This window comes from Lissotriton vulgaris, unplaced genomic scaffold (assembly GCF_964263255.1).
Source record: "Lissotriton vulgaris unplaced genomic scaffold, aLisVul1.2 SCAFFOLD_1121, whole genome shotgun sequence".
Classification (NCBI taxonomy): domain Eukaryota; kingdom Metazoa; phylum Chordata; class Amphibia; order Caudata; family Salamandridae; genus Lissotriton; species Lissotriton vulgaris.
Genome location: NW_028252719.1, coordinates 493,861 through 510,161, shown reverse-complemented (window position 1 = coordinate 510,161; position 16,301 = coordinate 493,861). Strand labels below are relative to the sequence as shown.

The 16,301-nt window shown below is 46.2% G+C and overlaps 1 protein-coding gene across 1 annotated transcript in view; it reads left to right on the top strand.

Annotated features, from left to right (window-relative positions):
- Positions 1-15,995, top strand: part of LOC147662064 (CUB and zona pellucida-like domain-containing protein 1) — a 168,855-nt gene extending 152,860 nt beyond the window's left edge. Inside the window, exon 9 of the mRNA XM_086951139.1 lies at positions 15,919-15,995. Within this exon, the coding sequence (XP_086807265.1) occupies positions 15,919-15,995 (77 nt within the window). The remainder of the gene's footprint in view (positions 1-15,918) is intronic.
- Positions 15,996-16,301: the final 306 nt, after the last annotated feature.

The following is a 16,301-nucleotide window of genomic DNA, read 5'->3' as shown; positions in this document are numbered from 1 at the left end:
CGCCTAGCAGAGTCAGGTGCCACAGGAGTGGCCCTGGAATGGTTGGCCTCTTTTCTGGAGGGGCGTACCTTCGAGGTCTGGGAAGGTAACACGAAATCTCCTCCCCTTCCACTTTACTGTGGGGTGCCTCAGGGCTCATCCCTGAGCCCCACGTTATTTAACGTGTATATGGCACCCCTGGAGGGTGTGGTGTCTCCGTTTGGCCTGAAGACCATAAGCTATGCGGATGACACTCAGCTAGTGGTGGGTCTGACACAGCTGGAGAAACAGCCGGAGACGCTCCATTCATGCTCAAGAGAGGTGTTTGACTGGATGTCCAGGTCATCGCTCAAATTGAACGGCTCAAAAACCGAGCTGATGATCTTGGGCCACTCAAGTTTTGCCCTCTCGCCGAGCAGCTGGCCCAGCTGTATGGGCACCCCGCCTGACCCAAAGAAGGAGATTAGGAACCTGGGGGTCTGGCTGGAGCCTGATCTGTCCTTTAGGACACACGCCAAGAAGTCCACTGGCGTGTGTTATGGACTGCTCCGATCGGCCCATAAGGTTCTCCCCCTCTTACCTGAACTCTCCCGGAAGCTGTTAGTCCAAGGCCTAATCATCTCACGCCTGGACTACAGTAATGCACTCTTCCTCGGAGCACCGGAGTCAACGTTCAAGATTCTGCAACAAGTGCAGAACGCAGCAGCTAGGCTGCTGAGGAACATTCCGGCCAGGCAGTCAGCCAGGCCTGCTTTAAAGGCACTCCATTGGCTTCCTGTCAAAGAGAGAGTGACCTTTAAGGCCCTTTGTATTGCTCACAAGAGCATACAGGGGAAAGGACCAGCTATTCTGAAGGACATGATTCGGCCCTATAGGCCCACTAGAGCTCTACGCTCTGACAATAAACACCTCCTTCAGGTAAAGAGAATTAGGAGAGCCTAATCAGGTGGCAGGAGTTTTTCTATCCATACTGCGCACGCCTGGAACTCCCTCCCACTTTCACTACGCTCTGAACCAAATTTGCTCAGGTTCCGGAAACATCTGAAAACCTACCTATTCCCAGAATAACTTCAGCTCTGTTGTGCTCGATACAGGTAGCTTGCTCGGATTCTCTATAAGCGCTGGGATGCCCCTGGGTAACCGTGCGCGGTACAAAATTCTTTAATAATAATAATAATAATAACAACGCAGAGCATGCTACATAAACAGTGGTGAGATATAATGAAGATTCATAGATAGAGAGGATAGTGGAGAAGAGTCTGGAAGCTCCAAACGAAAGGTTGAGGGGGGAACCAAAGAAAATGTTCAGTCTATTTTGGATGAGAGTTGGGAAAGGCACCCAGGCAGGCACATGAGAGAATTAGTGAGCATCTGAAAGATGAGAAAGGAGAAAAGCAAATGATGAGTCAGATTCGATTTTTGGGGAGGAAGAGATCAGTGGGGATTTGGCAGAAAAAGTGGAAAGTGAAATAAACATGGTAGGGAATTGAGGTAACCCAGAGATCCAACAAAATTAATTTACCCACTTTAATAAAAAAGGTAGATTACCCTTATAGTGCATTTTCTGACAATAATTACAGTAAATAAATAAATCTCCTAACCATACATTTAGGAATAGAAAAAAGATGCCATCACAATTCTTTAGCTCAATCTATATTAGTTTCAATACCAAGCAAGTGAATTTGATTTTAGAAAGTTTATCTAATTGTCACCATCCAGTACCCCACTCCACAAAAGGGACAGTTCATAATGTTTCTAACTTTACTATAGGATCAATACTGACAACTAGAGTAGTCCTCACCATTTCGTTGCCCCATACTTTGAGCGAGGTTGTGTTTTACTGTAATGTTCATACAACCACCACTAACTTATTTTGACATCATTTTCATTTGATAAATAGCCAGGCATCATCATCATGGAAAACGTTTCGATTTTTTATTAATTCGGATCATACAAGAACATAAAAAATACATAAAACCACTGTATAAAATCACATCTAAACACAATTCATATCCTGAAAAGTCCAACCTTTTCAAGTTCATAAATCTATGCCCCCATTACTATGCACTTAAGGTCATAAAAGATACAATAGGTTAAAAAAATGTAAAAGTTACTAAAAGGTTTTTTTTGAAACCACAAACAATGTAATGATCCCCAAAATTCATTCATAAGCCACGTATTTCCTTTTTGTATGCATGCCCACAAGAAGGAGGCCACAGCAAAACAAACCAACGGTTGGAGAATGATTTTAAAAAATATAACGCAAATCGACATGAGCGAAAGTGGTACCTCTTTAAAATTTGAATAATACAGTTCTTTCTTTCCTGGGCATACAGTGTACAGAGAAGTACCAAGTGTAGATAATTTTGGGATGACTTATGATCACAAGGGCACAGGGACAAATCCGAATGCTTGAATCTTCTGTCCAAATACCCCAAAATCAATGGAATCAGGTTCAGAGGGAACCTCATCAAGATAAACTGATGGTTTGAGAATGAGACCTCTGCTAAATAGGAGAACTCTCCCTCTACCAGTGGAGGGGTCAGTTGACTGATAAATAAGAGAACTCTCCCTCTACCAGTGGAGGGGTCAGTTTCCAGACATATATCAGCAGCACGAGGCAAAAATGGCACTGTAGCTATCTTCATTTATGACTAATCCTAAAATGGCTCCTACTTGGTAACCCTAAACTCCACAATAGTGAATGCCCACCTCACTGGTGACATGACTACTGTGAGAAATTACGTTAGTAACTAGGGGAGACCAGTGTATAACCTCTCACACAGTTACTTAATCAAGTAACCAAGTAGAAAACAAAAGATTGCAATGCCAACAGAGCTCATTTGTTATTTATGCAAAATGTAGTAATTGTTAGTTTTGTTGAAAAACATAATTTGTAACCCTTGGGTACACAATAGAATGGAATCATACGACTTTTAAAGGGCTTTAGGGGCAAATCAAGTTGTATTGTTTATACAGTATACAATAGTTTAATTTAATATTGCTAATTGTGTAATTGTACAGTAGTATACAATAAGTAAAGTAGAAAGAGAGGACTCAAAGTGTTTGGTAGAAATGTATCAGCTGTTACATTTATTTTATGTTTAGTGATTTTTAGAGAGTGGTTGAAGTGTTAGTAGTGTTGAAGTTAATGGAACTGTAGTTTAATGTGTTTAGCCGTAATCTTTTGAGCTAGAGAGTGGTGGTTTTGAGAGTGTTAATATGTTGTTAATTGTATGTTATTGTAAAGTGTATTGTAATTGTAAAGTGTTATGCTCAGTGCCTGTTAGATTGTAAGCTATTGCATGAAGGTTACTTTATGAAATTGTATAACGGGTGAAGATTTAAGAAATATGAGATTAGTAAATGTGGGCTATGTTAGTTCTCCCAGAGTTGAAAGCATCCAGGATACTGTGATTGCAAATTGTTATTTCAATTTTTAAAAGGAAGTGTTCAATGCTTCTTCTTTAATGTTCACAAATTCAAAATAACTTTGGTCCGGTGAGGTTAGGCATGGTAAGTTAGGTGTTGTTGGTTTAGCATTGTTCAGATGGTATTTGGCAGGTTAGGTATGGCAGATTAGGTATGGTAGATAGCTAGATTAGGTGTTGAAGATTAGTCATTTTAGGCATGGGGCAGTTGGTATTTGTAATTAGTAGAACTAGGAAGTAGTTAAAATTGGTAGGGAGCTATCATACATAGGTTTGTTAGGTATGATAGGTAGGTATGGCAAGTAGCCTTGAGTAGGTACAGATCTATGGCATTTAGGTATGTCAGATAGCTATGAAAGGTGTGGCAATTTAGGTGGTGTAGTTTTGGCAGGATATGATTGAAAGGTTAGGTATAGTATGTAAAGTCTAGCAGTTCAACCTGGTCAACAGTTATCTTCTCAAAATATACTCAAGAACCTGCTAGCTCATTAAGTTGCGATGAATAAGAGGCAGGGCGGGCCAAGCGACTTCATTACGCTCTTAAGCACCCCGTTAATCCCACAGCGCTGGTCTTATTTGGAGGTGTCCCTGCCCACATGCAGCACTGACCCCTTTGAGAAACGCTAATGTGCCTGAGACACATTAGTACATTTCATTTTGTGAGCCTCTATTTGCAAGTCGCAAACAATCGTCATTAGTGACTGCCAAAATGAAATGCCCCGAGTCCCTAATAAATAAAGTAATCTACTGGATCAGGGTGAATTGTGATTGTTTATCAGTAGTGCAATCTGATATTGTGTGTGCCAAGAGATGTAATAATGGTTCACCCAGTTACGAATATTTGATAGTGTCCTTAAAAATGGAACTACTGGTAGATGGCCTAATCTAGCAGGCCACCATCCCTGCGTTGTTGCCCATTCCCAATGGACGAGATGTGGCACAGCGGCCAAAGTGGCTGGTTCAAGAGCAGTGAGGCCCAAGGTTCGATCCCCGGTGTCAGCTCAGCATCATGTCACTCTGGGCAATAGATTACCTAATCTCCCCAACAGCCCCCCAGCACCTGGATACACCTAGGGTTGTTAGGTCCGGGCTTTAGAAATGTGGAATTATAAATATGATCAATCTTGAACTTCAAATGTTTCATCCCCATGGATCCATTGACTCTGCAATTAATTTAAGACTTTCTTCCTTAGCCATGCAACCTCGCAATAATGTTCATGAGCTCCCTCAGAAGCAGGCTGGCCATCAGGCCACCATGATGCCTGACATCTGTGGCCCTGAGACAAGCAACATAGACTCCAGTTTGAACTTGATTGATTGACTACCACAATTAGTAAATTCTGATTCTGCGGCTGATCCATTGCTCATCCTTTTGTGAATGTCCCAGTACTTGCTAATGTTACTGAGGGTTGAAGCCTAAGGATATATTTGAGTACGGATAGCTCTAATTTTGTTAGCACCTGTCAGCCTTCGAGTGAATGTGGTCCTTATGGGTACCAATCCCAAATAATCACCACTGTACAAAAAGTTTAGACTATGATCTGCTGGAGTCTAGCAGGGAATAAGCTGTTCATCGATCCTGCTAGCAGCCCACAGCCCACAGCCACAGGTTACTGAGCAACCTGGGCCTTAACTTCCTGTTCAACACGAACATCATTGAAGATATCTGAGAGGGTACACAGTCCCGTTTTCATATTCACAGCTAGAAGCAATATAGCTGTTTTTACTGGTGCAACTCCCCTACCTTCACCTTGGTCCTGAGGAAGACCCCAGTCACAATGCACAAAATTGGTTGCTCCATTTAAGGGTTGAAACTTCGCCATTTCTCATTTGTTTGTATTTTCAGACATATATGACAGAGAATTCATATCTGTAATTATGTTATGATTTGTCATTTAATGCATTTGGCAGGAAATCGTCTGGATAGTTGTTAATCTATTTATTGATGTATATATATGCGCACTGCTGTCCTTCATCACAATCCCTCCCATGCACTTGCACCTCACTTTTCTGTGCACCTTTTTGTTTGAAAAACACCCACTTACGAATGGTATTCTACTGTATATAAACTGAGTAACTTCAATGTCGTGATGAAATAAAATCACACTCATTTGGTTGTTTTATTGTATAGTGGTGCTTGACTTTGTTCAGATACAACAGATTAAATCTTGTACACATCTATCTTTCTTAAATTGCTTTCCACTGGGACATTATCTTATTGTACCACGGAGCCTAGCATGGGTCAACTCCAAACTCACTGATATGTATTGACCCTGTTTTACTAGGAAACTATATGATATTTGTGTTTTCCAGGAATCAGGGGCTGTTGATAGAGAGTTTGCCAATAGTTTTACTACATACAGGGTTGAAGCATTACACCAAAGAAAACTGGGCAGGCAGCGTGGCTCAATGATTAGAGCAGCAGACCCTGATGCAGAGGTCTAGCCCCAGACCAGGGTTCAATTCCCCGCCTCGGCGGGTCTTGGGCTCAAAATTCCACGGTGCCTATTCCAATCATGGAGTCCCACTCTGCAACTTTGGGCAATAGCTTGCTTAATCTCCACAACGGCCCCCACAATGCTAAGGATGCCTGGCCTCCACCTTGGGGGTGCCCAGGAGTGGACGTCTCACAGGGAAAGCCAGGATGGGTTCCACAGCGGTATTCGTACAAGCGCCATGAGACACTTGCGGGTGAGTAGTGCGCTATACAAGTATCTATTTACAATTTTTTTGCTAACTCTGGTGAATCATACTATTGCTTGCACCCATATAGAGTTAAAAATAAACTCACTAGATCAAAATGGGCTTCAGTTTAGATTCCCATCCAGGTTAGTATTGGTACTATTCAATGTGTATGAAAGGTCTGTCCCGACTACCAATGACTCCTCTGTCCTGCCTATGCTGAATTACCTGATTGGCATTCACCAGCAGCGAGTGAAGAACTGGATAGCGGGGGATTTTAATGCTTCCTTCAAGCCTTCACCATCAATCAATGCACTGATTGAGGAGGAAGTCAAACTATGGCATATCCCTGGTTTAACTGGAAGAACCCAGCATTATTTTTTCCAGCACTGCATTCCAGCTTGCAACACTGGTGGTTGGGTGTAGTCTCAGGGTATACATTGGGCAGACTCGATCTGACCCAGGAAAATCACCTGCATTCAAAAGTTTCTATACTATTGTCATAGATAACATCTTGCTTGGCGTAAAGGTCTGTCTATTGCTCAATGACATGGAAATTATGTTTAATTTAGATAGGGATCATAATCCCTTGCTTGTATCTCTAGCAGCAGTTCACCTTAATAGAGGCCCAATTATGTGTCACACTGCAGTACTGGAACCTAGCTAATACATTTAAAAAAGTCTCTTAGCCTTTTGTATTGGCTAACTTTTCCTTTCTTAGTGCCAATTTTAGCTAGGGGGTGACCTAGTTCTAGGACACCCCCGCGCCGCACGGCCACCAGCTGCTGCGTGTGCCTCCCTTGCCTGTTTGCCTCGCTGCCGCCGCGTGACCACGCCCCCTGCCTTAGAGCGGCGTGGCCCGTGCTTGCTCGACCTGCCCCTGTTGTTTTTGCCAGTTTTGCATTGTGTTTTTGCCTTTCTGTATTGCTTGTTTATTTTTTCTCCCTGTAACACGTAATTTCCTTCCTGTTTTGCCTTTTTCTCTGACCCTCGCCCTCCCTCCCCGCTTCCCGCCACCGCCGCTAACCCCGCCCCTTTTTTCCTTCTGTACCCTCCCCGCTCCCGCCTCCCAGCTGCTCCGCCCCCCCGCGCACTTCGCCATATATGGCGACCGTGCGAACGCGCAGCGGTCACGCGCAGCGGGCGCGCCGATTGTGCGCCGAAGGCGCGCCAAAGGTAAGCCCGTCTACGCCCGTCCGTGACCGGACCACGCCCAGCGCCAGGACCCCTGGCCCCCGATGACCCCGGCCCACCCGCCGGACGTACAACGCCGCCACTCTCATCGCACTCAACACCGGCCGACCCCCAGGATGCTACCAAGTCACCCCGAGACGAACCCACGGACCCTTCAGCTGCCACGCCTGCAAGTTCTCCTGCATCCGGACCTGCCCGGCTCCAGCACCTGCCAAGCCGAACACCAGCAGCCACCACCTCAAGTGCATCCTCCTCAACACCCGCTCCGTCCACAGACACGCCATCGAACTCTGGAACCTCCTAGACGCCACATCCCCTGACGTTGCCTTCATCACGGAGACCTGGATGAACGCCTCTTCAGCGCCCGACATCGCCATCGCATTCCCAGAGGGCTACAAGATCACCCGGAGGGACCGCACCACCAACCAGATGGGAGGAGGCATCGCCATCATCCACAGGAACACCATCCGAATCACGACCAGCACCGATATCACCCTAACCACCGCCGAACACCTGCATTTCCAGATCCACACCGACCCGAAGACCACCCTCAGAGGCACCCTAATCTACCGACCCCCGGGACCACGCACTCAATTCAGCGAAGACATCGCCGACTTCGTCAGCCCGCATGCCCTCCCCTCCGCTGACTACATCCTCCTGGGGGACCTCAACTTCCACCTGGAGAACAACAACGACCGCAACACCAGCACCCTGCTCGACAACTTCGCCAACCTTGGACTCAAGCAACTGGTGAACACCCCCACCCACCTCGCCAGACACACACTCGACGCAGTCTTCTCATCCTGCAAAGACATCGCCTTCAGCCACGCCACAGAACTCCACTGGACGGACCACAGCTGCGTACACTTCACCTTCAAAAGAACGACGATCCACCACCACCAGCAACAGGCTGCCCGCAGAAGCTGGAACAAGATCACAGCCGACCAACTCGCCGCTTCCCTGAGCCAGCACCCTCCTGCCAGCTCAGCGAACCCCAGCCAGGCCGCCGACAACCTCTCGAAGTGGATCAGCAACTGCGCGGACGAACTCGCCCCTCTGAGGACCCCGCCCAGCAGACCCGGCAGCAAGAAAGCCCCATGGTTCACCGACGAACTCAAGAGCTCCAAGAAGAACTGCCGAGCCCTCGAGAAAGTCTGGAGAAAGGAACCTACACCGGACAACATGACCACCCTCAAACTCGCCACCCGGAAGCACCACCAACTGATCCGCGCCGCCAAGAAAACTGCATTCAAGGACCGGCTGGACAACAACGCACACAACTGCAAGGAACTCTTCAACATCGTGAAAGAGCTCTCCAACCCCAATGCCGGAAACAACGACATCACCCCTTCACAAGACCTCTGCAACTCCCTTGCCTCCTACTTCCACAACAAGATCGCGGACATACACAACAGCTTCAGCACCCAATCGACGCACGCCACGACCACAGCAACACCGCTCACCACCACCCTCCGAGCCTGGACTCCGATCAGCACCGAAGACACCGTCCGCATGATGAACTCCGTCCACTCCGGATCTCCGACCGACCCCTGCCCTCACCACGTCTTCAACAAGGCCGACGCTGTCATCGCACCCCACCTACGGGACATTATCAACACCTCCTTCGACACCGCCACCTTCCCCGAGAGCTGGAAGCACGCCGAACTCAGCGCTCTTCTCAAGAAACCTACAGCAGACCCCACCGAACTCAAGAATTACCGCCCAATCTCGCTACTCCCGTTTCCAGCCAAAGTCATCGAGAAGACCGTCAACAAACAGCTGGCCGCCTTCCTCGAGACGAACGGATCCCTCGACCCCTCGCAGTCCGGCTTCCGAGCCAACCACAGCACCGAAACCGCCCTCATCGCCGCCACCGACGACATCCGAGCCCTGATGGACAACGGAGAAACAGCGGCCCTCATCCTCCTAGACCTCTCCGCGGCCTTTGACACTGTCTGCCACCTTACCCTAGTGCAACGCCTCAGCAACGCCGGAATCCAGGAGAAGGCACTGGAATGGATCGTCTCCTTCCTCGATGGAAGAACACAGAGAGTCCGCCTACCGCCTTACAATTCAGAGGCCACCGAAGTCATCTGCGGCGTCCCTCAAGGATCCTCGCTGAGCCCTACCCTCTTCTACGTCTACATGAGCCCCCTCGCGGCCATCGCACACCAACACAACCTCAACATAATCTCCTATGCTGACGACACCCAGCTGATCCTCTCCCTGACCAACGACCCCACCACCGCCAGAGCCAACCTGCACGAAGGGATGAAGGAGGTAGCCGAGTGGATGACGACCAGCCGCCTGAAACTGAACACAGACAAGATGGAGGTCCTCATCCTGGGCTCCATGCCCACCGCCTGGGACGACTCCTGGTGACCCCCCGCCCTGGGCACCGCACCCAAACCGACGAACCACGCACGCAACCTGGGCTTCATCCTGGACTCCTCCCTCTCCATGACCAGACAAGTCAACGCCGTCTCCTCGGCATGCTTCAACATCCTGCGCATGCTACAGAAGATCTTCTGGTGGATCCCCACGGAGACCAGGAAGACCGTCACCCAGGCCCTCGTCACCAGCCGACTGGACTACGGCAACGCCCTCTACGCCGAAACCACCGCCAAGCTCCAGAAGAGACTTCAGCGGATCCATAACGCCTCAGCCAGACTCATCCTCGACATCCCACGAAAGAGCCACATCTCCGGACACCTGAGATACCTGCATTGGCTCCCCGTCAACAAAAGAATCACCTTCCGTCTCCTCACCCACGCACACAAAGCCCTACACGATCAAGGCCCGAGCTACCTCAACAACCGAATCAACTTCTACGCTCCCAAACGCCACCTCCGTTCAGCCAGCCACGCCCTCGCCGCCGTCCCACGCATCCGTAGAGCGACTACAGGAGGAAGGTCCTTCTCCTACCTGGCCGCCAAGACCTGGAACTCCCTCCCGACCGACCTGCGCCTGACCCAAGACCACCTCTCCTTCAGGAAGAAGCTCAAGACCTGGCTGTTCGAGCAGTAACGGCACCCCCCCCCCCCTAAGCGCCTTGAGACCCTACGGGTAAGTAGTGCGCTCTATAAATGTCTTGATTGATTGATTGATTGAGCTATCGCTGAAAAAAAATCCAAAGAATTACAGAATGTCTTTTCAGGGTAGTAGATAAAATGAATCCCATTAGTAAAAGAGAACATACATGGTATACCATAGAATGCAAAACATTTTAAAAAGAGCTAAAGAGCTAAAGAAGGTTATCAATGAACACAATTGCACAGACAATTCTGCAGCACGGCATAGATATAAAGTGACATTAGATAAGGCCAAAAGTGAGTGCGTTGATAAGAATTGGCAGGACCTGCTGTTGGCTGCTAAAACTAACAACAGCAGATCCTTCTGATTAATAATGTCCCATGGACTTAGAGAGTGTTAACACCCATCACTATTATATTGAGCCGGAGAAATGGGTTGACCACTTCTTCACATTACATGCAGAAGAAAGTGTTGGCTCCCAGTCACACTCCCTGAGTTAGAGTATCACAAAAAAAGAAATACTACACTCTTAAAACAATATAGACCTAGTCTTTAGTTTGGCAGATACTTCTTCCACCATTAGCAGTCTAAAAGGAGAGAAAATCCATGGCTTGAATCACATATCAGGAGATTTGTACCAATCCCAACCTCTAATCTGGGCTTCTTATGTTAATCTTTTAACTAATGCAATAGATGCTGGGGGAGAAATCCCAGAGACCAGGAGGGGTAAGGAGATAATTCTGTTTTTTAAGAAAGCTGATGCTTGTAGTCCATCTAATTATAGGCCTATAAACCTAATTGATCATTTGCATAAAATCTTTGCTAGACACATACTCGGCAAGCTGCAAGAGTGGATGGACAATATTCAGATGCTGTCCCCCCTCCAAGCTGGTTTCCGTGCTGAAACCAAAAACTGTATGTAGTGTTTATTGATTTGCATGCAGCATTTGATCTTTTTTCCCATAAAAACCTGTGGAAAACGCTAATACAAATGGGAGCCCCTGCTAATCTGATTCATCTGATTGCTAGGCTACATGAAGATAACTATGCCCAGGTGTGATGGGGAAACTAGAGCTAACTGACCAACCAAATCCCAACCCAACGCAGGGTACACCAAGGTTGTGCCCTTGCACCTACTTTGCTTACCCTGTATATACATGATATGGACAAAGAACTCACAAATTAAAATAAAGATTTCCCTGTCCTGAATGTTAGTAGGTTCCAATACTGCTCTTCTCACATGATTTGTTACTCATCCCAAAGACTCCTACAGTTCTTCAAAATGTAAAAAATAAATGTATGTGTTTCTGTGTTTCCAGGGGCTTAGAAATAAATGCAACCAACACCAAATGCATGATACTTGGGAACACGGCAACACAAGAACTAGTATTGATAAAGTTGCTAATGAACTCCTATAAATAGTTTTCTGTTTTGACTCTTTGGGTTGTTTAGCTGTCAGATAAGCTTTGCTTAGAACCCCAACTCAGCAAAAGATCTTTGATACAAAGATCTACAGCCATACTGCGACTACACGAGCAGACCCAGTCTAGATCTATAACCCTGACTCTGGAGAGTTACAGTGCCAAAGCCCTAAGTGCTGCACTCTTTGGTGCCGAAGTTTGGGCATATGTTGATACCCATAAGCTGACAGTGGAGGAGAACAATTGTTTCAGATCTCTTATGTCAGTACCTACCAGCAATTCCCTTATCCTATTGTTTCTTTATCTACATGGCACGGCTAAAACCCCTGATGTATTGGATATGTATATGGCGCAACCCTGCGTTACTAGAGTACCAACAGTGGGACAATCCTGGGCAAATTTGTAAACCTGTGCCTGCTGTTCTAAAAACAAGATATTGGGATTTTGTGTACCTTCAATATTCCATGAGGGTAACTTCACAAATCTTGGGCCGTCAGTTTCTTGGGTTCAAGCTTTTAGATATGCGTAAACCGCCTATGGTAAAATGATGGTATGTGTGATTTCACATATACAGTCTACCCTTAAAAGCCTTCTCCAAGAAATTGGCAAAAGACAATGACTCAGATAATTGCCCGCCCGCCGCCTGGCCCCTGAAACACAGGAACATGTTTTGTTTTACTGCCCCGAATGCTGCGGCCCCCGCATGAAGTGGATACACTGAGTATGCTTGAATCGAGAATTTCTTGCTACTTAATCACACATAGAATTTTAACAACTGATACCTCTGGACTACTAGTCTATTCTGTTAGTCTGTTTTTATTAAATGTATGGTTGGAGCATATGAAGACTTGTGGCTTAGTGGACTAATGCATCCCATGTTGGGGCCTCTGATCGACCTGATGGTCACAGGTCCAAATCCCGGTGATCCCTTCATCCATCAAAGGAAGGAGCTGAGGTGGATGAGCTAATACTCTTTTGGAAGGTTTTGTGAAGATTCCACAAATGGTGCCAATGTTATTAGCAAAACTAAAAATGCTCATAATTTTGATGCTCTGACTCCTACATAACTACACAGTGGCGATTGACACTGTGTAATACATATGTGGCCTTTGTCCAAAAACCTTTTCTGTAACAATAGAACAATAATACTTCATAATTTACAGATCACATCAATAATATCAAAAGGTGCACTCATGTAGATACATGGTAGAAAGGGGTGCCAACACAAAGGTATTGATTTTGCAATAGGGGAACAAAGAGTTAAATCCAATGAAGAATCCATTAAAGGGATTTCCTTGAAAGTCAGCCCGCTGTACTTCTTCGGTGCTAATTACAAGCTAATAGTCAAATGTCTACCTCTGTGAAAATTTGAGTGTGCACATGGATCGGAATTCTAAGCTTCGTGATAATTATCGCAACCCTCGCTTCTTCCCTTCAATAGATTTTAGAAAGTCTAACATCCCAAAATGAATCGAGGAAAAAAGCCACGGAAAAAGGCAAAACATGCAATATCTATGGGCCGATTCCGATTCGGGAAAAAACGCTCCGAATAGTACCCTGCAACGTCCCCCATACGTACGAGTCATACAGAGACCGTACGACTCTAATCTCCGTACGATTCTCCCTCGTACGGATCTGTACGGTTCGCGGCTGGTTTTTACGAGCCAGCAAGTACGATACGTGTCGGGGATGCACCGTACGACCCTTTTTCTACGGGAGCTGAAAACAGCCGTAAATGCAGAGTTCGTGCCAAAACAGGTACAGAACAGCCCCCCCCCGGGTACGGTGCGTACCCCCCATGTTCACAGGGGTACGCACCGTACCCCTGCGATCATCGGGTGTACGAGCCGTACCCCATGTACGATGGGTGTATGAGCCGTACCCCATGTACGATGGGTGTAAGAGCCATACCCCATGTACGATGGGTGTACGAGCCGTACCCCATGTACGATGGGTGTACGAGCCGTACCACATGTACGATGGGTACACCCATCGTACATGGGGTAGGGCTCATACACCCATCGTACATTGGGTACGGCTCGTACACCCATCGTACATGGGTTACGGCTCGTACACCCTATGATGGCAGGGGTACGGTGCGTACCCCTGCGATCATGGGGTGTATGGACCGTACGGTGTGTATGTGTTTGTGTGCTTTTCAGTACGACTGCCCTTACCTGACGTGGACCGTACGAATGGCGTCCTCATACCCCGGTCCGGATCGTACTCGTCGGGTCGTACGGCATGTGTACGAGTCGTACGGTTCACGGTTTCAGCCTTGCAAATACGTACGGATCGCGATGATTCGGATGGATTCACAGAATACGGATCATACTACGTGACTCGGACGGGTACAATTCTTACAGAGAGGGCTCCGGATACAAATCGTACGGACATTTTTTTTCCCGATTCGGAATCGACTCCCTAGTGATTTAAATGCCTATTTTGCATGCAATGCCTCATTAGGTAAATGCCATAGAAAAATAAGCATTTATCGAACTTAGTAAATACCTCAACCTAAGATGATGATGAATATCTGCCAATGCTGTGATTCATTTCTGTCCTTCCGTAACCTCCTGGCTTGCATACACTCCCTCACTCTTTATACCTAAAAAAACGAATTGCCCCGTGTGCACATGGGCACACGCTTCCCACTCTCCTGTATAGCACTCCAGTGTTCGATAGTTAGGCATGTGCTCTTCAAGCACCATAAATAGTGTCAGAAATCAAGAAACTATTCTGAACAATGTTATCTATTCTTCTCTCTTTATAGCTCAACGGACCACTGCCACTACTAGAAAGACCACTGCCACTACTAGAAAGACCACTGTAGCAGGTATACCCTCTGTCGTAATTATCATGTTTGAATGAATGAAAGAGAAGAGCCTAGTATGCCTGCCATAGAAAACGACGTTTTTAGATGAAGGGCTAGAATTTAGCAAATTACACACTAGGAAGAAATTTGGGACGTTGTGGTCAAATAAGAGCTCTACCAAAGGCGACAGCCGGAGATTAAATGGTCAACAAGAAAGACTTCATAGTAACCCTAAACTGCTGGAAGGTTGGCAGGGGCATGAAATATCAAGTTATGGTACTTTCTAGCAGTAATTCAGAATGCCATGTTGTTAATGTCAATTAGCAGGGATGGCATGCCTACAACCTCCAAATGAATATCAGTTTTGTACCTTTATTACATTCTTATTGTAACTTAGGAAGGCCCATGTATGAATTAAAGAGAAAATAGAAAAAATCCTGTCCGTCACTGTGAACCAATACAAGTATCAGACATTGTTAACAAGCTCCATGACCATTGATGCCACTACCTTAATCCAGTGCAGCTAAGCTACCACCCTCCCCACCACATTTCCACTAAAACACATGCTTGCTGTGCTGATGACTTTGTCCTATTACTGATGCCTGATATCTCAAAGTGGAATGTAGCCTCTTCTGTATCTGTGGAGTACCATTGATTTGAACGCAATATGGTGATGTGGGTCAATAGAGGTGTCATGATGAGATGCTAGAGCATGAGTTAGCATGTTTAGAATATAGCTGGTTGGTCAGTAGCTGTAGCTGTTGAAAAGGAATGGTGCTGCCTGCGGATTCTTTGGGTTGTTCAAATTGTAACTTTAAATGTATTAAAGTGCATTTACATCTCCGATGTGTGCATCCATTCTACACTTGCTCTCTTCAGTGACATGTTAACCCCTTGCTTCCGTCAGATGTACGGAAGTTGTCTGGCGCTACAGTGCTCGTGAGCATCAGACGGCTCTCTGCCATCCGTGCACATGGCACTGGAGGATTTTCTTTCCCCCCCAACAGCCTCGAAGCTAGGTAAGAGCTTCCTCAGCTCCCGAGACTGTTCCCTTTGCTTCTCCTAAATGATGATAAGCACACACAGTGCGCTGATCATCATTTCAGAGAAACGAGATCTGAAATTAGCAGATTTTACGTGCTTGTGGGGCTATCTCAGTCCCCAGAGCAATTAGAAACACAGAAGAGGTATGGTTGGAAAGGGGGAATCTGCCCTTTCCAATTGTACCCTTTTTTACTGGATCACTGATTGTGCTCTCCAAGCACAATAAATAGTGTCAGAAATCAAGAAATATTCTGAACAATGTTCATGAAAGTGTATAAGCTCAACTTCTAAAATCGTATCTATTCTTCTCTGTTTATAGCTCAATGGATCACTGCCACTACCAGAAAGACTACTGTACCAGGTATGCCCTTTGTCATAATTATCATGTTTGAATGAATGAATGAAAGAGAAGAGCCTAGTATGCCTGCCGTAGAAAACAACTTTCTAGATGAAGGTCTAGAATTCAGCAAATGAGACACTAGGGAAAAATTAGGTACGGTGCGGTCGGATCACTGACAGAATATCGACAGTCAAAATATCGACTTGCCAAAATATCGAGGTAAAAATATCGAATGCCAGAATATCGACTTCCTATCTACAAACAGGTAAGTACAAAAATATTGACTCCAAAATATCGATAGGAAAAAATATAGACAGTCAAAATATCGAATTTTTTATATATCTTAAAAGTAATTTAATACT